At 32.7% G+C, this 22,218-nt stretch overlaps 1 protein-coding gene across 1 annotated transcript; it reads right to left on the bottom strand.

Annotated features, from left to right (window-relative positions):
- Nucleotides 1-1,704: 1,704 nt before the first annotated feature.
- On the bottom strand, nucleotides 1,705-20,148 carry LOC118194428 (F-box/LRR-repeat protein 12-like). The gene is made up of 2 exons (XM_035365586.2): nucleotides 19,936-20,148; nucleotides 1,705-3,574 (listed from the first exon to the last, which is right to left on the bottom strand). The coding sequence occupies exons 1-2, from the start codon at nucleotides 20,073-20,075 to the stop codon at nucleotides 2,686-2,688; spliced, it is 1,029 nt and encodes a 342-aa protein (XP_035221477.1). The 5' UTR covers nucleotides 20,076-20,148; the 3' UTR covers nucleotides 1,705-2,685.
- Nucleotides 20,149-22,218: the final 2,070 nt, after the last annotated feature.

Genomic DNA, 22,218 nt, shown 5'->3' on the forward strand with positions numbered 1-22,218 from the left:
ACTCGACGACCAACTCGGCGCTAGACTTCGAGACACTCGCTCAATAACTGACTATCAGCTCGCTAGACGAGGCACACACACACTCCCTGACTGAGGACCAGCAGGGTTTATATAGCTTTCGGCTTGTGTTCCAAAACATTCTGGGCTAAACCGGTAAGAATTCCTTCCAGAAGGTTCTCCATCCGTCCATGGTATATCGCCAATTTTGTCGCCAAATGTGGCAACCCTGCCTTCCCTTGCCATTTTATGGCAACCCTAAAACTGCTCTGCAGGGAAACCATCTTACCGCGCCTGTACATTTCGTAACAGTATTTTGGACTTTACTGCTATCAATGCTTGGGTTTTATACAGAGCCATATCTGGAAAATCTATTAGTAGATGGCAACTCATTCAAGACTTAGTTGAAGAACTGAGAGAAAAGTTCGTTCTCTCCCGACAAAAAAAGGTGAGATATGGGTGAACATTGAAAAGACGGACAACCACAAATTAAGGTAAACGAGTCCGATGCCACAGTTCAAAATGTGAAAATAAAACAAAAGATATTTGCACAAAATGCAAAGCACCCATTTGTAGTAAATGTACAAAACTTATAACTAAATTTTGCGCACAATGCATACAATAAATTGGATTTTTAAAAATCTATGCAACTAGTAAGTAACCAGTAAAATTTTTATTTTATTTTTTTAAAATAATGTCTAAACTTATTTAAATGATATACTCTGTTTTCCCACCAAAATTGGAAAAAACATGTTTTACTACTTTGTTATCAGTACTTAAGGAAATAAAATTTCAAATAATACAATTTTCTAAACATTTAGGTAATTGCCATTGATTTAAAAATATTTAACTAGAATTCTGAGAGATATTGATTGTTGCAGAAAAATAAAATGTTTTAGTTAACTAAAGTAATAACTTGTGTATATTTTTAGATGTTTTCTATCTAGGGTCATATTGACCCGCACCGCGGTTCTAGGTATATCGAAAATCCAGCGGTTCTAGCGTTAACACTTTTTCGCGGCTTTCTGGTCGGACTGCGGATAGTCAGAAAGTATCGAAATAATAAGCAACACGAATCAACAAAACATACGTAAATTTGCAAGACTATAGTTTCCAAGGTTAAACAGTATTTTTTCATTCATCTGTGGGAGTGAAAATAGCTGATGTTGAAGTAGTTTCTTATTAAACTTTGATATTATAAAACTGCAAATTTTTCTTATTCATATCATTAGGTTTATGTTTATTATAACTTATGTTATTTTGCTATATTTAATATCAGAATTATGATAGATTTAACAAGAGAATTATATTTGATATTTCAAATGCCCCCCTCCCCCTCCAGCTATCATTATTTTCCAATGACATTATATATTTTGCATTTCAAGATACATTCAACTAAGTTCTGCATAGATCAAAACATTTAACTATACTTTTAGAATATATGTAAAAAAAAATTCTTGAGAAATTCAATAGAAATCTATGATATTAGAGACTTGCTAATCGCAAAATAATATCATCAATTTATAAGGTTGCATCAATTTCTATTATAAATTCTTTATTCTGTTGTGTTCATTCTTTCTAGTCTGCAAAGTTTAAAATCATTGTTAAATTTATAATTTGATTTTAAGCTGTTTCAAAGACGATAAATTGAAACAAATTACATAAAAATGTTCATATTCTATGGAAATTTAAAGTATAGCTGAATGATGAAACAAAAATAAAATATTTCTTTACTGAAGTCATAAATTTTAAAATAATTACAAACATAACAAGTCAATATATTAAAAACATGATATTACTTTTACAACAAATATACATTGTACGTAAATACAAAATGATACGTACTAAAACCAAGCACAAATGACATACTTACTTCTTTAGAATAAAAACAGAAGAATTTGTAATATGAATATGGTTTACCATTATATAAGACAAACCATCTAACTTCTTCACAATTCATACAAATAAAGACATTGCTTTTAACAGTAAAATCTTAATTTTTTTAAACTAAATATTTCTGCCATCCCCCTCATTATTAGATGTGCAAAATAAAAGCAGTATTTGAATTAAGATCTGAAAACTATTTTAACCTCTGAAAATGTGATAAAAATGGCTTAATTCTTTATACATATGCAATTTATGATATTTTTTAATTTTACTATAAATTCTAGATACAAGAATATAACATATTCCTCCTTTTTTGAAGTTAGTCTTGTAAGATCTTTGCATTAATATAATCTATTTTAAATATTAAATTACATATCAATTTATTCACAAGAATTTATAATATTTTATTATAAGATAAATTAAACAGATATTACCCATTAGTGGGACATTTAAATTTTTAATTACTTAAATCTTCAATTCACAAACCAATCAATAAAAGAATGAAAAAATAGAAATACATTGGATAGTATATTTACATATACTGTAACCTAGTAAACCAAAACATAGCAAAAAAAAAAAAAAAAAAAAAAAAAAAAAAAAATTATAAAAACATTTTTTAGCTAAATGATTAAGAACAAAAATTTAACATAAAAATTTACAAAAGTTGCTCGAGCCACTAAAATCTATAACATAAAACATTTACCTGCTTTAAGAAAACAGGCATATCAAAAGTTTTGGTTACCAAAATTAATAATCATATTAACTATTTTTATTGGTTTAAAATAGAATGGAATTTTGTTACTAACATTTATTATTTAAATAATGGTGACATCTTATATCAGCAAGATAAGGAAGTGAATCATTCATTTCAGAATTCAGATCGCTAGGCTTAAAAATACTACTGGACCAATCAAAATCTGCTTCGACCATTAATTTTTTGTTACTTAAATGGTGCATTATAAAGGTATGTATACTAGCTGAAGATATATTAGTATTTCTTACACAGCAAAATGTTAGATGTGGCATTTTATTTTTCACAATTCTTGAGAAAGCATCATCACTAATAGATGTATGGCCAATATACAGTTCTCTGATATTTGCACAATTGTCAAATATTGTTCTTACACCTTCATTAGAAATATCAGTTCCTTCAACATCCAAAATTTCAAGCTGAGGTAAAATAGTGATAATGGATTCAATGCCACCATTATTAATGCGAAAACAACCCTCAAGGTATAATGAACGCAATGATTTTAAAGTTGAAAACACATGCAAATCCTGACTAGTTAGAAAATTACTCACGCCTCCAATGTCTAAACAAGTGAGATGAGGAACAGCAAAATGTGGATTTGTGCCAAAAAATAGATCAGGATAAATTTCAGAGCCTCGAACACTTAGGTGTAATAAACTAGAAGGCATATCTTTTAACGAAACAGAAGCTAAAGAACATGACATTAAAACTAGTTTCTTTAATTTACTGCTTCTATTTGAGAGTTTCCATAGAGTATTTTTTTTCACAGAAAGCAATGTCATAGTTCCTGTAGTTTTTAACAATTGAAATTCTTCTAGCACATTTGAGAAATGATGATGTATTAAACTATTGAACTGACTTGCTTTTAGTGCTTTCTTTATAATTATTTTTTTCCGTAAACTGAAATCCCTTGAAAGCATATACCATCTCTGACAGACTCTGAAAAGATAAAAAAAAAAATTTGAGATATTAAACAATTTTAAATATTAGCACATTTATAAAATGCGAACACTGTTTTGCTTAAGAGCAGTATTTTATTTACGCTTATATTGAGGCATAATTCAAATTTAGATATTATTAAAAAACACTAAGAGAATTCTTCACCTTAATAACATCAGCTGAAGTAACTACCTTAATATACTACTTAAATCCTGTTCATGAAATACATGTAAGTATTCATGATAAATTATCATAGATATGAGATGCATTCAAAAATTAATGACTGGTAATGTTAACACATACATAAAAAATGCACATAACTGGCACAACGATCCTGATATTTGTGAGCCTTCAAAACAAATAATTCTTTCAAACAAGACTTGATAGATTCTTCTTTAGAAAATGACTTTACATGCTACAGTCAAAAGTCGTTAATCCGGACTCGTCGGGACTTCGGCGATTCCGGATTATCGATTTTTCCGGATAATAGATCATCAGTTTAAATCTGGTAAAATGGCATGCAGAAATTATAAAATTCAAAATATGAAAACGTAATTTACGAAATAAAGAACAATTATGATCTAAAGGGTATCAAAATTTACAAAAAAAAAGCTTAATATTTATTTGTTTACTTTATTAAACATTTCTTTCAATGTAAGTTGTTTAAGTTGCTTCGTTTTTTATGTGATAATACATTCTCTTTAATTCTATAAACAGACATAATTTCTTGTTCAGTTACAAAGTTCCGCTGTTCAAGTCCTATAATTGCTGTGTCGAGAATACCGACTAAATTGTCAATCGAAATTTATTCGTTTTCAATAACCTCTGTCACTTTCTTTCCTATCGGAAGCGAATTATAATGACGAGGCATTTGATTTAAATCATATCAAAGACGGAGTACATCGAGATGAAATACTACATTGAGTAAGCAATTATAAGCCAAATAAAATAAAAACATCTGCCCTTAAGATAAGGATAGTGCTGACAGATCAACTTCCAATTCATTGCACGCCGCCGCGGCGTTAAAGATAAACAAAGTTTAGATAAACAAACGTTAAAGTTTAGATAAACAAAGGATATGCCTTTATTCATTTTTTGCAGCAATTCCACTTTTTGTTTAATCGACTCCGAAAGATACTTTCGCTTTGTATATCCTTTACATATTAGTAAATATATATCGGAAATTCTATTTGACAAAATCGAAAGTTTAAGCTTACTTTTATAAAATTGTTCTAACAGTCTGCAAAAAATAATAATCCGGATCCAATTCGAACAACGCAATCTGCAACATTAACTGAAATAGATAATTAGATAATTTTAGCTGAGCTTATCCCGTCCGTTATACATTAAACGCGCATTCGTAAACGTATTTTGCGCACGCGCACACGCGAATTCACAGCGGTAAAGGTCTTACGCGCATGCGTCGGCGCAGAAAGTTTGTAGCTTTGAGGTCCGGATTATAGATCATTCCGGATTATGGGTGTCCGAATTAACGACTTTTGACTGTATTATAATATTACATCCTCCATCCAACAATATGGTATATATTTGAAAAATTTGTACAGATTAATAAGTAAAGAACTATAATCAAGTGTCTTTAGGAGAAAATCCATATACTAGCGAAACAACTAAGATACAGTTAGCTGGTGTTTGATTTTATCTGCATCAAAAACATCAGCGAAGTTACATAGTTTAGTTGGAGAGCTGTAAAGCCAAAGAGGAGGTCGATTTGCTCATGGAAGCAAAAGAAGTTTATTCTGTCCTTGAAATGTCCTGCAAAACTCAACACGATATCCATATGCATACCCAAATTGAAATGAGAAATTAAAGGGCTATTGATAATTTAAACTGTAATTTTGATTTATGTATTTTTTATCTTAAATATTATGTTTGAAGTAGGCATAATTAGAGTGCCAAGTAAACTGTGGCCACAAATGTTAACTGAAATAAAACTGAATACTATTTAATCTCCCTTGGCTGCCACATTTGCTATTCATTATGGATCAGTAGCTATACTATCAATAAGTCTACAACAATAATATATGTATATATATGCACATAACTGAAAATTAAATGACAACCATCCAAGCAATTTTTTTTTTTATTTTAGAATAAAGACTATAATATCAAAATTTAAATTATGAATAATTAAATTTAATATCAAAGTTCTTATTACACATATTCTCATTTATTTTAATTTATTTACATATATCTTTATTTATTTTTTTTAAGTAAGGGAGAAACTTCAGTTTCTTCATCATGAATGAAATTAATTTCACATCACTAAAAATATTATACAAATATCATGAAAAAAGTTAATTCTAGTGATGTGATGATGTAAAAAATTGGAGAATTTGCACTAAATATACTGATGGATACCCATTTTACAGCATTCAAAAATCTCAGATAAACTATCCTACACACATAAAAGTACTTGTTAAATTGTGAGAATCTACTGCTAAAATACAAATGGTGGTTTTTCAAAAATTTATATTTTTGAAGTGATTGGTACTCCATACTGTGAAATTCTAGGAGCATCAAAGCTGCATATACCTTAGTCACAAAATGAAAAATAAGGAAAAGACTACGTTCTACATCAAATGAACTTTATTTATACACTTAAGACTTACTCAGTCTTAATTTCAATTATAAATGTATACCATAATTTTGGGCAAAATCAATTATGAATGTGTATCATATTTTTGAGCAGAGGGAATTCATAACTATATTATATACATTATGCTTTCACTTAATGCCTGTTCCAGAAAAATCTTGTCTTGAAAGCTATAATTGACATCCATGAAAACATATGATAAATAAAATTTTTATTGATTATAGAGATACATTAGATGCAGACATGAAAAAAAGTCTCTTAGAATCATTACATATGAGCAGAAAACAAAAGTAAAGTTGAACATGAAACAAAGAAGTACCATTCATAAGAAAATTAAAATCTTAATGGCAGAAGATTAGCAAATGAAGCCAAACTTCTTACAAATAAAAAAAGCTGAACCTGAAATTTAATTCTTTCAGCACAGAAAAACATTGTGTGATTAAATGTATCTATATATACTAATGCTGCTTTCTCGAAATATGTATGAAATTAATTTGATATTTTTTTTTCAATGATAGATGCCATGCTGGCAGGAAGATTATCCATTAATTTTGAAATTTTGCAATTGTAATCAAATACCATTTCTGCAAAAATAGTAGAGGACAGTTTTTCACTGACTTAACATGCAACCATTATTCTGAGTACATAGGGACTCTGTAGAGATCTTCTGCAATATGAAGTCAAGGCTCTGAGTAGAAGAATCCAGGTCTTTTATCAGTGGCGGCTCATAATAAGCACTGTGGAACTGCAGCACCCCCTATTTCCACTTATTATTATTTTTAATATTTAATATAGCATGCCCTTTAGTCTTTAATTCTTTCTTTATATTTTTACAATACATAATCCTTAAGCTTAATGTCAGTAGGTACCCCCTACTTCGTGAAAAAGGTACGAAATTCTTTGTTTGGAACTGCGCGCTTCAAGTTCCAGCGACGTGGTGTTTGGCTGTTCTGTGCATGCGCACACAGAAAAGCAGCACGCGAGCCGGGTAGAGAGTAGAGCACTGTCGCTCTTGCAGTGCCGAAATTCTGGCATGTTGTTGGAAACGTGATTTCTTTTAACTCCGGGCGTGTGGTATTCCTCCACGAGGTTGAACTTCACCCATACGAACCATTAGGAAGGATGCCGTAATGCCTTTAAAATTCTACTGTCTTAATTCAATTATTTTTGCCGATAGATGGCGTTACCTCCTCGCACTTGGTACTACCAGAGGGTATAAAAATCCGTTCAGTGGTTGCTTTCCATTATTTGAAGTTCAGATTTTGAGCGTAATGTGCATTTGCCCCTCGCTCCCTATTTTAACTTCGCTAATATTTCTTTATGCTTGATCAGACAGCCTGGCTCAGTAAAAGTAGGCGGCCAGTGCAACTCTGATTAAAAATCTAGTTATAACCACGTGCAGTGCTGATAAGCACCACGTGTTTCTGTGATTCCTATTTTCTTCTTTCTATGTATTTCTTTCTCCTGATGAGGAGAGACCTTTAGCTGCCCTCGAAATCGATTGTTTCATTATACCTACGCTAAATATAAGGTTGTTTTTTACGATTTTGATAATCTAAATAGGTTCTTAGTGAAATTACGAAACAGATAAAAATTCTCTTGAGAGTTCCCATGACTACATCAGAGGCAGAATGCTGCTTTTCAACATTGAAAAGAATGAAAAATTTTCTAAGAAGCACTAGGAATTCGGAAAGACTAAATGCGCTTACATTGCTTTCAATAAAAAAAAAATTTCCTCAGTTGTCATCCAGAGATCAAGAAGAAAATTATTGATCTTTTCCTGCAAATTAAAACAAGAAGAATGGATTTCATTTTTAAATGAATAGACAAAGATTGAATTGTAACAATTTTGGTTAAAGTAATTAGGAAATGTTTAATTTTTTTTCTTGTAAGATTTCATGAAGTTTCAAAATAAATTTTCTTTTTATACATGTTTGCTTCCTTTTAGACAACTGTGCCCACCAGCAGCCGAGCGGTAAAGATGCTGAACACTGGTAGTTCAGTCCGAGGTTCGAATCCCGCGAACGGGTTGGCTGCATGGGCGTTTTTGTGGTTTTCCCCATGTGTAACGTGTATACGTGTATACGAGCCAGTTTTCCTTAGAAAGTCTTGCACAAAGGCATCCCTCCCTTTAGACAGATAGCCCTTGTGTGCTTTGACATTAATTAAATAATCCAATCCTTTCAGACAATTTTTAAAGGTTAAATTTTTTTGGAACAGCGCCCCCACTAATTTTAGCCACGAGCCACCACTGTCTTCTATACCCATGTCAGCAAATCAGCTTTAACAGCATGTGTCCTAGATAGGTGAGAATTAAACTGATCTAAAATAGGTCTAGTCTCACTCTGAATCGTTGTCCCATTGTGGGCAAAATGAAATTTTCTAAAATACTAAGATTACCTCTGTGTTCACAGTTTCCTCCACAGGAAGTATGGCAATAACAGAAAGTCAATTTATCTCTCATAATGCATTTTGACTCTATATTTAAACTAACCAATCCAAGGTTGAATTTAGTTTATTAGTGCACCACAAATCAAAATTACATAATATGCATGTAATGGCACATCAGTATACTATTAACTTTGGTAAACTGCACCTATTTTCGAGAGATTAAATTTTAAAAATAGGAAAGAACAAATTAATTTATCATGGAATTATGTAATTTATATAAAAGCACATTTAAAAAAACTTGCAAGTGTGTGTTGAAAATGTGCTGTTGTAGAAATATGCAACAACATATTTTTCAAAATTCTATTAGATTGGGGAAGTAAACAGATAACAAAAATTAGTTATTTAACAATTTCAAACAAAACTTTATATTTCAGCATGCATATTCAAAAAACATTAAGAAAATGAATATTTAATATTAAAATTTACAATTTTATATTTAGAAAGAACATTCATGACTTATAAAAAGCCATTTATATTATGCTACATATTTATATTATGTTAGATATATAATTTCATTTCTTTTTATTCTTTAATAATTTTAAATGAAAACTATATTATTATTCAAACAAGGATTTTCTCGGTTTTCCTTACACACATGTTTCTGTTGTGTTTAATTTTCAAGAACTAATTATTTACCCATGTAAGTCCTGCCAAAAAATAGTAATTATTTTTTCTTGCAATAGTATATAAATCTGAATGTAACTCCTTTGGAAATTTATTCATATAAGTATTTATAATTCTAATAGAGATGCTGTACGCACCTTAGATAAAATGATTTCATGCTATTCTTGTAGAAGAAAAACTAATAGGTGGCCAGTCGTATTTTCAAATATTCTTGATGTTTTAGCTGTAAATGTTCATCATAAATTCAAGCGATATAATCATGTATTGGAATTACAAATCACAGAGAAGATGACGAATTTTCATTGAAGTTTTAGGCATGGCATTAATAAAAAACCATATTTGTAGAAAAGATGTGCTCCCACGACAAGAAGCTGCAGCTGAATTAGTGGAAAGTGTGCAGGGCAGGCAAAAAACTTTGGAAATTCTACTGCCAAAACACAGAGCTCAGTGAGCACAAAGAGGTCTCTGTTATCTCTGTACATCAGACAATAAATTTCAAAATGTATGCATGAAGTGTGGTAAAGTGCATGAAGTCTCACTTGAATGAAGTATGTATGAAACACATTTCTACAGTTACTCACTGAGGAATATTTTACTACATTAGAAATATAATTATAAATCAGGTAATTTTGCTTATATATATGACATAAAAATGAAAAGGAATATGCATTTTTTGTTTAAATTTCCATTATTATTTCCCAATATCGAAGATGTCTGGTAAATGTCATAAAATTTGTATAATTAAAACTTAATTTTTTTGTATGAAAATGGAAGTTTCTGATATTTTTGCAATTATTTTTTGAATTAAATAATGATAAGTATGCCTAAAAAATTTTGTGTTTTATGTGAGATACTTTCTTAAAGAAGAAAAGAACTTGTTGCATTGATTTAAAAAAAAATTAAATAAAAATATAGTTAATAATAGAAATAAGAAACATTGGGTGCGTTTGGATCCAAGCATAATGTGTGTATAGACGAAATGAACACAGCAGCAGGATTAAAATACAGTCAAAAGTCGTTAATCCGGACTCGTCGGGACTTCGGCGATTCCGGATTATCGATTTTTCCGGATTATAGATCATCAGTTTAAATCTCGTAAGATGGCATGCAGAAATTCTAAAATTAAAAATATGAAACCGTAATTTATGAAATAAAGAACAATTATGATCTAAAGGGTATCAAAATTTGCAAAAAGAAAAAGCTTAATATTTATTTGTTTACTTTATTAAACATTTCTTTTAATGTAAGTTGTTTAAGTTTTGCTTCGTTTCATGTGATAATACTTTCTCTTTAATTCTATTAAACAGACATAATTTCTTGTTCAGTTACAAAGTTCCGCTTTTCAAGTCCTATAATTGCTGTGTCAAGAACACCGACTAATTTGTCAATCGAAATTTTTTCGCTTTCAATAACCTCTGTTACTTTTTTTCGCTATCGGAAGCGAATTATAATGACCAGGAACTTGTTTTAAATCATATCAAAGACGGAGCATATCGAGATGAAATACTACATTTGGTAAGGAATTATAAGCCAAATAAAAACATCTGCGCTGAAGATAAGGATAGTGCTGACAAATCAACTTCCAATTCATTACGCGCCCGCCGCGGCGCGGCGTTCCCCCCCCCCCGCCGAGCAGCGTGAAATTGATAAACAGATTTCGGATTTCAAAACATACTTTCGCTTTAGATCCTTTACATATTAACAAATATATATCGGAAATTCTATTTGATATAATCGAAAGTTTAAGCTTACTTTTATAAAATTGCTCTTACAGTCTGCAAAAAATAATAAGCCGGATCGAATTCGAAAATTAAGGAACAACGCAATCATCAACATTAACTGAAATAGATAATTAGATAATTTTTGCTTATACGTCCATTATACATAAAACGCGCACGAGAAAACGTATTCTGCACTTGCGCACACTGATATGCGCAGTCGTAAAAGGTCTTAGGCGCACGCATAAACGCCTATGCGCATGTGTCAACGCGGCGCATGCGCAGAAAGTTTTTAGTTTTGATGTCCGGATTATAGATCATTCCGAATTATGGGTGTCCGAATTAACGACTTTTGACTGTAACTACTAATTTTCATGAGTTAGGATGGTGAGAAATTAGTTTGCCAACAGTTGCTGACTTTGCAGAAGGGTTGAACAGATAATCAAAATATCAATATCATTAATAATAAACAAGAAAATTTCACATGCTTTCGCTTTCTTACAGCGAAAGAAAATATTTGACCTTTCTACTATTTTTCAAGCAGACTTCAAATGAGGTTGCCAGATTTTTCTATTAGAAATTTTTATTTTATTTATTAAAGAATGCCAGATTTTATTTACATAAACTATTATAATAAGTGGTAATTACCTTAGATAGCAGTTGGCTTTCTTTAACAAATTGGTACTGATACATTATTTTTAAAAATCAAACAAATATATGTATGCAGAATACCTCATTACTTTACATATTTAGTTAATAAATTTTTAATAGTAGTACATAATTAAAAAATTCATGAACAAAATATGCTATTCATTTTTATCACCTTTAAAACCTGCCTATCCCATCAAAATGTTTCTTTTTGTATTTAATTTGGTATTCATATGGAAACAACATTTTATATATCTTAACTCTTTCAAATCGAAGTCGCACCAAACACCCGAGCATTCAGACAGCGGCAGATCATCCAAATGCCTAAATAATTTCCTACATAGTGCTTTCCCCCATCATGTTACTTCATTGTTTTCAGGAGTTGTTAAATGACATGTCAATCATTCTTTTCAAGCGACTAAAAGTAGTTCTGTTATTTTAATGTATCTTCTTTTTCCTTTGTTTACAGTCAATGTTTAGCTTAGCCCGAAATTGCAATCCCGTCTCAAAGGGGAACTTCACACAGGGTGAAAGCATCCAAGAAAGAAGTTGTAGCTTTACTTAAGTAGGTTATTGTTAGCGTTGTAGTATTTAATTTGTCATGGGGGAAGGAAAAGCAGTCTAACAGAAATTCGTATACACACAAGTGCCATTTTCTTGAGTTTTCGATGTTTGAGGAAAGAGATTTGGTTCTCTCTTGATGCAAAAGAGTTAAGAAGAACAGCTATATATTTCAAACAGCCTCATACATGAATGCTGTTTTTTATTTATAGTGTTCATCAGGTTTATTTCATATGTGCGATATAAAACAAAAGTACTAGAGAGGTATTCACTTCTGCAGTGAAACAAGCCCGTTTTAAAGTTTTTTTTTAGGAGGTTATGCGTAGTCTTCTGTTTTGGACCCCAAAATTTTACAAATATCTAAATTGAAAATTAACTTCTAACACAGAAAAACTGTTTTCATAAAAAAGGGGGGGACCCTTTATAAAAATTTTGATTTTAAAATCAAAACTACTGCCATAAAATTAGTAGTTTAGCATAAATTTTATAATATTTCATTATGGCTCTTGTTTTTTTGTAAAGGCTTTGCAACAGAAAATGGCACTTGTGTAATTTGATCTTAAGAAAGAGCAAGTTGTTGCCAAATGTTGCAAACGTCTTCATAATTAAATTGACTGCAGTAAATGAAAAATCAACAATTCATACAATATGTTTACAATACAACTTATACATTATATATATAGAGAGAGAGAGAGAGAAGAAATTTAATATAAATTTTACTTATTATAGTATTTAATACAATTTCATCAGCAGTTTATTTAAAATAATAACACAACACAGTACAAAGTCCGTAATCTGGACTCATCAGGACTTTGGCGATTCTGGATTAGAGGTTTTTCCAGATTATAGATCATCAGTTTTAATCTGGTAAGATGGCATGCAGAAATTATACAATTAAAAATACGAAACTGCAATTTATGAAATAAAGAGCAATTATGATCTAAAGGGTATCAAAATTTACAAAAAAAAAAAGCTTAATATTTATTTGTTTACTTTATTAAACATTTCTTTCAATGTAAGTTGTTTAAGTTGCTTTGTTTTTTTGTGCTAATACTTTCTCTTTAATTCTGTAAACAGACATTAATTTCTTGTTCAGTTACAAAGTTCCATTAGTTCCATTGTTCAAGTCTTGTAATTGCTGCGTTGAGAATACCGGCTAACTTGTCAATAGAAATTTTTTCGTTTTCAATAACCTCTGTGTCACTTATCTTCACTATCGGAAGCGGTATTTTCTGGACTATACTACAGATTTCGCCATCCGTTAATTGATTGATGATTGGGGCATTGTCGTCGCAACGAAAAACTTATGTTACATCACCTTCATTTATTATTGCTTCTCCACATTTTTTTACAAAATCCAATAACTGGAAAATTTCAAGTTTGCGATGTCCAAAAACCTTCAAATTTGCGGCTATCATCTTCATCGTCCTCACCATGAAATATGGTAGCTGGCCATAAATTATGCCAAGCATTTTTTAATGTATCTGGAGACACATCCTCCCACGATCTTGCGATGCTCCACACAATAGATTTTATGCTAAAAAATTTCAAAAATTCTTGAATAGTCTTGCCATTGTTCAAGAAATTTAACATAGATTTTTAAAATGCTACTTTATATTTGCATTTCAGCACGTCGCTATTCCCATATCCATAGGCTGAATGATAGGCATAAAATATGGAGGGAAGACTAATACGGATACATTATCTTTCACTAAAACTTTCAATGAAGTATGCGCCGAACAGTTGTCAGCAACCAGGACTATTTTTGAGTCATCAGATAAACCAACCAAATTCAAATGTCGCTGAGCCTCGGGTATAAAATTATTTTCAAACCAATCATTCATCAACGCTTGTGTCATCCATGCTCTTTTATTTGCGGAATATATAATGGGGAAAATCATTATTCCTTTATATGCTTGAGGTCGTGCATGTTTTCCGATTACAAAAAGTTTGCACTTGTGCATTCCTCCAGCATTTGCGCACGCTAAAATTGTTAGTCTCGCTTTGGAATCTTTAACACCAATTAGAGCCTTTTGCCAAGGTATTTCGCTGTACATATTGACAGAAAAGACCAGTTTCATCAGTGTTGTAAATTTGTTCTGGAGATAATCGTTCACTAGTAATGAGTTCAATGCATCTGCAAATTGTTCAGCAGCTTCAGTATCAGCTGAAACTTTTTCACCTGAAATTTTTAATTGTCTTATAGCATGGCGATTTTTTAATTTGGTTAACCAACCTGTCGAATATGTGCACTCAGTGTTTAAGTTCATTTCTTCATGAAATATTTTGGCTTGACCATTAGCATTGGACCCGTCAATGGCACGCTCTCGCTCTTGCCATGATCGTCACTATTAGCATAATGAACCCTTTTTCTGTTATTCATTGCAAGTGGAGAGTCAGAATCTACAAAAAATTCAAAAAGTTCCTTTTTCTTTTCGCTTATGTCACATACAGTTGACATTCCAATGTCATACTCCTCGCATAATTTTGAGACGGATATGAGATATGCCTTTCCATTTTTTGCAGCAATTCCACTTTTTGTTTGATGGACATCGAAACATGCTTTCGCTTTGTAGATCCTTTGGCAGCTCCAGAATTGGAAACTCTTTTTGACATAATCAAAAGTTCAAGCTTAATTTTTATAAAATTGCTCTAAAAGTCTGCAAAAAATAATAAGCCAGATCCAATTAGAAGATTAAGGAACAGCGCTATCTGCAGCATTAACTGAAATGCCTTAGAATCAGTAAAGATAATTTTAGCCTAGCTTATACCGTCCATTATACATTAAATGTGCATGCATAAAGCTTACAAAAAAAAGTTTGTGGCTTTGAGGTCCGGATTATAGATCATTCTGGATAATGGACGTCCAGATTATGGACTTTGTACTGTACTACAGAACTTATTGAGCATAGGTATCAAATCCAGTTTTAAAATGATTTATACTTTTACTGGTGAAATGGATTACAGACTAGATTATCAGACTCTGCTGGCCATATTCATCATATGAATTAATAGCTGATAAAGTAAATTTTAGATAAAAAAATGGGTATGCGGAGATAGAGAAAGATTAAATGTACTGTTGCGGTTTTGATATGACAGTACTGAGTCATTACCACAAAGATTTTAATTTATATATTTACCCTGTTACAAAAGGAATTATATGCATTAACATTATGCTATATATACACTGGTGTGCAAAAATTAAGGACGAAGTCGAAAAATTAGCATATCAGCTGAAGGAAGAGGCAGAGCGAACAGAAAGACCAATCAGGAGATTAAGTAAGGTGATGTACGGTAGCACATGCGCAGATATGCAGGTAGCCGCAATGGGGGAGTGTCTGAGTAGTATAAAGCATGTTGTCGGTGTAAGATCAGTATTTCTGGCAAAGAGATTGCACGCCGTATAGCAGATAAAATCACACCGAGTTGCTGCCTCAGCGAGAAATGGCGAATAATCAATCTGTTAGACGACATCTGGATGCTTTTACCCGAGGTCAAATCATTGGGAAGTTGGAGGAAGGCCGCAGTGTGACAAGTGTGGCTGCAGAGTTCGGAATTGCTCACAGCATCATTTCACGACTTTGGAGACAATTTCAAACTACAGGAACAGCTATCTGGGGGTTTAGTAGTGGTCGTCCACGAGGAACCACACCCGCAGATGACCGGTATATTGCCTTACAGGCCAGAAGAAACAAGCGGCAGACAGCGAGAGAAATCGCTAGACACACGAAACAGGCGACTGGACAACCAATATCGCGTTTTACCGTGGCCAGATGACTGCACGGTGGTGGTCTGTTTGCACGACGCCCTGTATGGTGTGTACCTCTAACGCCTGCCCATCGGAGAAGGCGTTCTCTGTGGTGCCGGGAACACCAGAATTGGAGAGACAATGAATGGGGACGAGTACTCTTTACAGATGAGAGCAGATTCAGTCTGAGTAGCGATTCTCATCGCATACTCATCTGGAGAGAGCGGGGAAGTTGCAATCATCCCTCGAACAGCATTGAAAGGGACAGGTATGGAGGTGGCTGTGTTCTCATTTGGGGAGGCATCATACTTGGTAGTCGTACAGACCTTCACATCTTCGACGCAGGTTCAGTCAACGGGACCCGTTATTGCAACGAGATTCTTCTTCCATATGTGCGTCTTTTTAGAGGCGCTATGGGTCCGCAGTTCCTTTTCATGGAAGACAATGCACCATGTCATCACACAGTAGCTGCCGAACAGCTCTTAGAGAGTGAGGATATTGAACGTATGGAGTGGCCGGCACGATCTCCGGATCTCAATCCCATCGAGCATGTATGGGATTTTCTAGGCAGACGCTTGGCAGCTCGTACCTTACCACCAGTAACGATTCCAGAGCTTCGTTTGGCGCTGCAAGACGAATGGGCAGCAATGCCTGAACAACTCATTGACGCCCTCATTCTCAGCATGGGCAGATGCTGTGAAACCTGTCTAGCAGTCAGGGGAGATCATATCCCCTATTAAAGACCGGATGTTTCTTGCTGGACACCCATCACAGGGATGTTTCGGCCTTCAGTCACATTGCACTCCATGCTACTTTTTCAATAAAGCTTCTTTTTATCCCTCTGATTTCTCTTTTAGTAAGTGTTGCTTACATTACTCATGTCCTTACGTATTGGGGATCTTACGGTATTAAATGTGTTGATTTGGAAAGCTTTTGTACAAAGTTATATTGAAAAAACCGTCTCGTCCTTAATTTTTGCACACCAGTGTATTATGTTAGATATGTAATTTGATTTATTTTTATTCTTTAATAATTTTGAATGAAACTATATTATTATTCAAACAAGGATTTTCTCAGTTTTCTTTACACACATCTATCTGTTGTGTTTCATTTTCAAAAACTAATTATTTACTCATGTAATTCCTGCCATAAATAGTAATTTTTTTTTTCTTGTAAAAGTATATAAATCTTAATGTAGCTTCTTTGGAAATTTATCCATATAAGTATGAGCATAAGTAGCAAATCCAGTTTTAAAATAATTTACACTTTTACTGGTGGAGTGAATTACAAACTAGATTATCAGACTTTGTAGGCCATATTCGGCATATGAATTAATAGCTAACAAAATATATTTTAGATAAAAAAAATGGGGCTGTGGAGATTAAGAAGGATTAAATGTACAGCTGGAGCAAATCCTTGAGCAGATTACTCTAGTAATTCCAGATGCCGTCTCGGAGACGATGAGCAGCCCGTGTGACTGGCAGGTAGCAAATCGTTGTCAACAACCGGTGTCGCAAAAAGCGATGTGTCCTTCTCTCCAAGGTGAGAGGGCAGGGGTTGAACCCCTGTGCCTGATTCTGAGGGGTGAGAGGACTCTTTAATGCCATTAAGTTGGCGGAAAGAGGAATTGTTGTTGTTGTACTGCTACGGATTTGATATGATAGTACAGAGTCATTATCACAAACATTTTGATTTATATATTTATCCTGTTACAAAAGGAATTATTTAAAAATATTCCCATATAAAGGTTAGTAAATTTAAATTCTTGTAAGCTTGTACAGTACAAAGTACGTAATTTGGACCTTCCATTATCTGGAATGATCCATAATCCAGACCTCAAAGCCACAAACTTTACGCAGGCGTGTAGAGAATGGGCATACTTTACGCATGCGCACATTGAAAGAAATGTTTAATGAAGTAAACAAATAAGTAAATGTGTCTTAATTAAACAAATAAATATTAAACTTTTATTTTGTAAAATTTGATACCCTTTAGATCATAATTGCTTTCATAAATTATGGTTTCATATTTTTAATAGTATAATTCCTGCATGCCATCTTACCAGATTTAAATTGATGATCTATAATCCGGAAAAACCCCTAATCCGGAATCGTCAAAGTCGTGACGAGTCCGGATTATAGACTTTGTACTGTACTAGGAAATTTCAGGCTTTGAATGTAATTTAACAAAATATGCTAAAAAACTCTTAAAATCTTTCACTTGCACACTTAGACAATTCTTGACATCAAGGGATTTAGTATTCTTAAAATCAACTAACATTATGCTTTCTCTGTGAATATCAAAAATGAGGATATTTTAAGAAGCAAATTTTAATTTGCATTTCTATTGGTGCTCATAGCTCAAAAATGGTTTGAAGTTTATGGCTTAATAGGTACCTTAAAGTGCTACCGTACATTTTTGGCACCATATTTATGCATTTCTACTTTAAATTTCTCCCATACTCTTGGCTCAGAGCTATACAAAGTGAAATGATTAGGAACAGCAACGAAGAAACATTTTCTAATTTTACAACAAAATCCTCCAAAAACTCACTGTGTAAGAAAAATACGGCCTACTTTATTATTTCATTTTATTTTTTAAATTAATTTCACGGTGAAGAGAGATACAGAGAACCTCTCCAAGATTGCATACAGGTGAATCCAAATTCCGTTCTTACAGAGCATGCATGCATCATTTGTGGCTCTAAAAATGGACCAATTTGCTTGCCAAGTAAGAATTCTGAACTTTCCATTTGCTTCTTCATAATAAAATTGAAATGTCTTCAAAACATACAACCATCCATTCTACGGAGAGGAAGATAGTTCACAACATAACTAAAAATTTTTAAGAGGAAGCAGATGCTATAAAACTTCTTCTAATTCTATACGCAAAAAAGATTGTGGCTGTGGCCACTGGTGTTTTGCTATCTACAATTTAGCATATCAAAAAGAAAATGTTGGCTTATCTAGTCATTTACCACCTCAGAATAACACCGAAAATACCCTAATTAATAAAATGCTATATAGTATAATTTCAGTCATTTTGTTACATGGAATATTATAAATGAAAAATTTTAATGCTTTCAAACCTATACTTCCTGAGGTGAAGGAAAGAATTTATTTTTCCTGGGGGAAAAAAAAAAAAAAAAAAATTCTCAATAAAATTTTCTATAAAGGTTTTTGACATTCATGCTGCTGAAATTTTTACAAGATTTTAATTAAAAATCCAAACACTGTGACATGTGCAGAAAGCATGCATAGTGAGTTCTTGATATTATTTTAATGCTGTAGCCATCAATAACCAAAAAACAGAGTTAGAGAGAACACATTCTGAAAAGGGTGCCATAAAATTGTCTTCAAGCCTCAACTGCTAAAATTCCTAGCCCTGCAACTGATGAGAAAGTATCCTGAAACCCCCAGCACACATACAATTTGCTTCAGATGCACATCCTAGGCTATGAAAAAGTAGTGTGTCATAGTAGTGTGTGTAATGTCTAAATGTTACCAAAACCAAATTCATAACCCCCAACTCAAGATTAATTGAATAATTCTTTACTTTAAAGAGACTTATTTCATAATAAGACAATAATTCGGTCCTTGTCTCTTACATTATATTAGCTAGCGAAGTGCTAAAATATGGATTAAAAGTAGATGAAAGATATCTGTTACTAAACATATACTTTTCCATAATATAATAATCAAAGTATGTTCATTTCCTTAGTTACACGAGCCTCTTTTCCAAATTGTTTGAGTGAGTAAACTGAAAATTGTACATTAATTAATTCTGTGTTTAATTCCTTTTAACTGAAATTATTTCTTCGACTTATGCGACCTAAACTGTGAATTTAAAATATATCATTGAATACATCAAAGTTTCTTCATTTAAAACTTTCATAAAAATAAACGATTATGAAACGCAGAAAGAAAAAATCTTAATTAAATTAATAAATAAAAAAAGAAAGTCATGACAGTTAATTGTGGTTTATTTAAATACCTACCTTGAACACATGCACAAATCTACAAAATCAAGTCTAGAAAATATATCTAAAAGTATCATGTCTGGAATGCATTCAATATTCATAGGGAACTGATTATTTGACTGTGTTTCATTATAACTGATCGAATTACAGTCAGCCATACAAACTGAATAAGATGACCAACACTATCAGCGGTATTTCTCTGAATCGAAGTGGAGAAATACACAAAAAAATCCTAAGCACTACGATCTTTAAGCCCGCTGACGAGGTATCACGTAAATGATTTCAAAAGAAGGAAGGGATAGGAAGGGAAGAGATCTCTTTAGAGCTCATTAAAAGTAGGTTTAGGAATAAACTATAGTTTGACACGATTGTCAAACTTTGCGTAACCTAAATTTATATTTTGACAGCATACTGTCCATAAAAAAATATTTTTCCAACGGGTATATTTTAGTTCCTGAATTTTTGAAAAGAACAAACTGTATAATATAGCAAATTTTGAAAACACCGGCGACTTTTGTTCATTTCAGAAAAGTTCTGCCCAGTATGTTACAGAAATGGGATATTTTTAGGAGGGGGAATTTGGGATGAAAAACAAAGCCAAATTAGCTATAAGTTGTCAAAGAGAAATGAACGCATTTTTAAATGCGTTTCTCTATATATTTCCCCCTTCTTCCCAGCTGCTATTCGTTGCAGGATATTTATTTCCATTGGCATAATAAAGTTTCCCATCAACGTTGCTTTCCCTAGGAAGGATTACTTTATTCCAAGACTTGCAACAAACTCCCAAATATTTCAGAATCACCTGAATATTGTAGATACCAATACTAATTGAATAATCCAACTCCATACTTATCCTCATATTCATGAAATACCAGTATGCAGTAACAAATTATGAACAATAATTAATGATTGCACGTTAAAAGAATATTTGTAGCTTTAATTTAAAACGGAGCAAAGCTGTCGTTTTTATCAAAAGGATGAGACTGTCAAAAAATGTCAGAAAACAATACTATCCTCTTCAAAATGGCATATATGCTCGTCTTAGGAAAAGTAAGAATTCGTCTTTAAACGAAACGAAAATCTATTGTGAAGAGAAATACAGCTTTCAACAAATTCTTCTTGAACTTCATTTCAAACGAAAGGTAATTATTATGAGACCTTTCTTCTTCCGTATTACAGAAAACAAAGTGTTCTTTTATTACATTTCTCTTGAACTCTTATGAGAAAATGAAGAAGGTCAAGAAGATGTTAGCTGTTTGAAGCTAGTGAGGTGACAAGGTTTACAATGGTTGCTGATCTTTCGGTGAGTACTGGCAACCCGTACTAGAGTTGGTGTTGGTTCTGGCAGAGTGAGCACGTACGTTTCGGCGAGCCAGTTCTTAAATAATGAAAATTTTCTTTCTTTGTTAGTTTGCTGTTTTGTTTAAAATGGCTGTATTGGTATGAAGATGATTGAGTTAATTTAAATGAAGTGTGAGAAATTAAGTGACGCTTGTCAATATCGTTATCTGTGTGTATGAAAGTACTATCACATCTGCAGGCTATTCCCAACAGAGCGTTTAGAAACATTTCTGGAAATCTTTGCTTTCAGAGAATTGGTTGACTTACCCGAAAAGCAATTCTTTGGTGAAGACCGACGTCAAACAGAGCATGCACAGCGAACCATTTTTCGATAGCGTAGCAAAATGTCCCGGACAACTACCCGGAACTAAGCTTTGCGACTGTTTTTCACGGGAAACTCTCTCACTTAATTCATTATTGGGAGAAACTCGTTTTCTCGGCAAAGTTTTTTCTAGCGCTGCCCGGCGCTAGATATGATAACTCCATTAAGCAATGAAAGGAAAACAATAATGTGGCTGCGAATTTTGTGTGTTTATTGGGGGGGAGAGATTAGATATTTCGGGATTATAATGGTAATGGACTGACCGGAAGAAATTCATCGTTAAAAGCCTATACATTCAATGATGGAGTTAATTTTAAAGTCTGCATTAGTCGTAATATTGAGACAAATCGGGAGGGAGGAAATATACCTTTGAGGGCTTTGTTTTGTAACATTAAAGATTTCTGTGTGTTTGCTACAACATTCCCGAACAAGGCATACATAAAATATTTCTGTGCGGAAGATCATTTTGTAAAGGATGAGCTTATATGAAAGTGAAAAATTGTTATGACAATCTGGTAGTGGTCTCAGTATCGCAGCGATGGATTTAAATTTTTTACCCTGCAACTTGGAAATGCTTTCAAAATGTTAGTTTGCTATCAGGCGTGACACCAATGTATTTAACCTCTGTGACCCACTCG

Source organism: Stegodyphus dumicola, chromosome 9 (genome assembly GCF_044657685.1).
Source record: "Stegodyphus dumicola isolate Sdum_Otavi_A_Nest chromosome 9, ASM4465768v1".
Lineage (NCBI taxonomy): Eukaryota > Metazoa > Arthropoda > Arachnida > Araneae > Eresidae > Stegodyphus > Stegodyphus dumicola.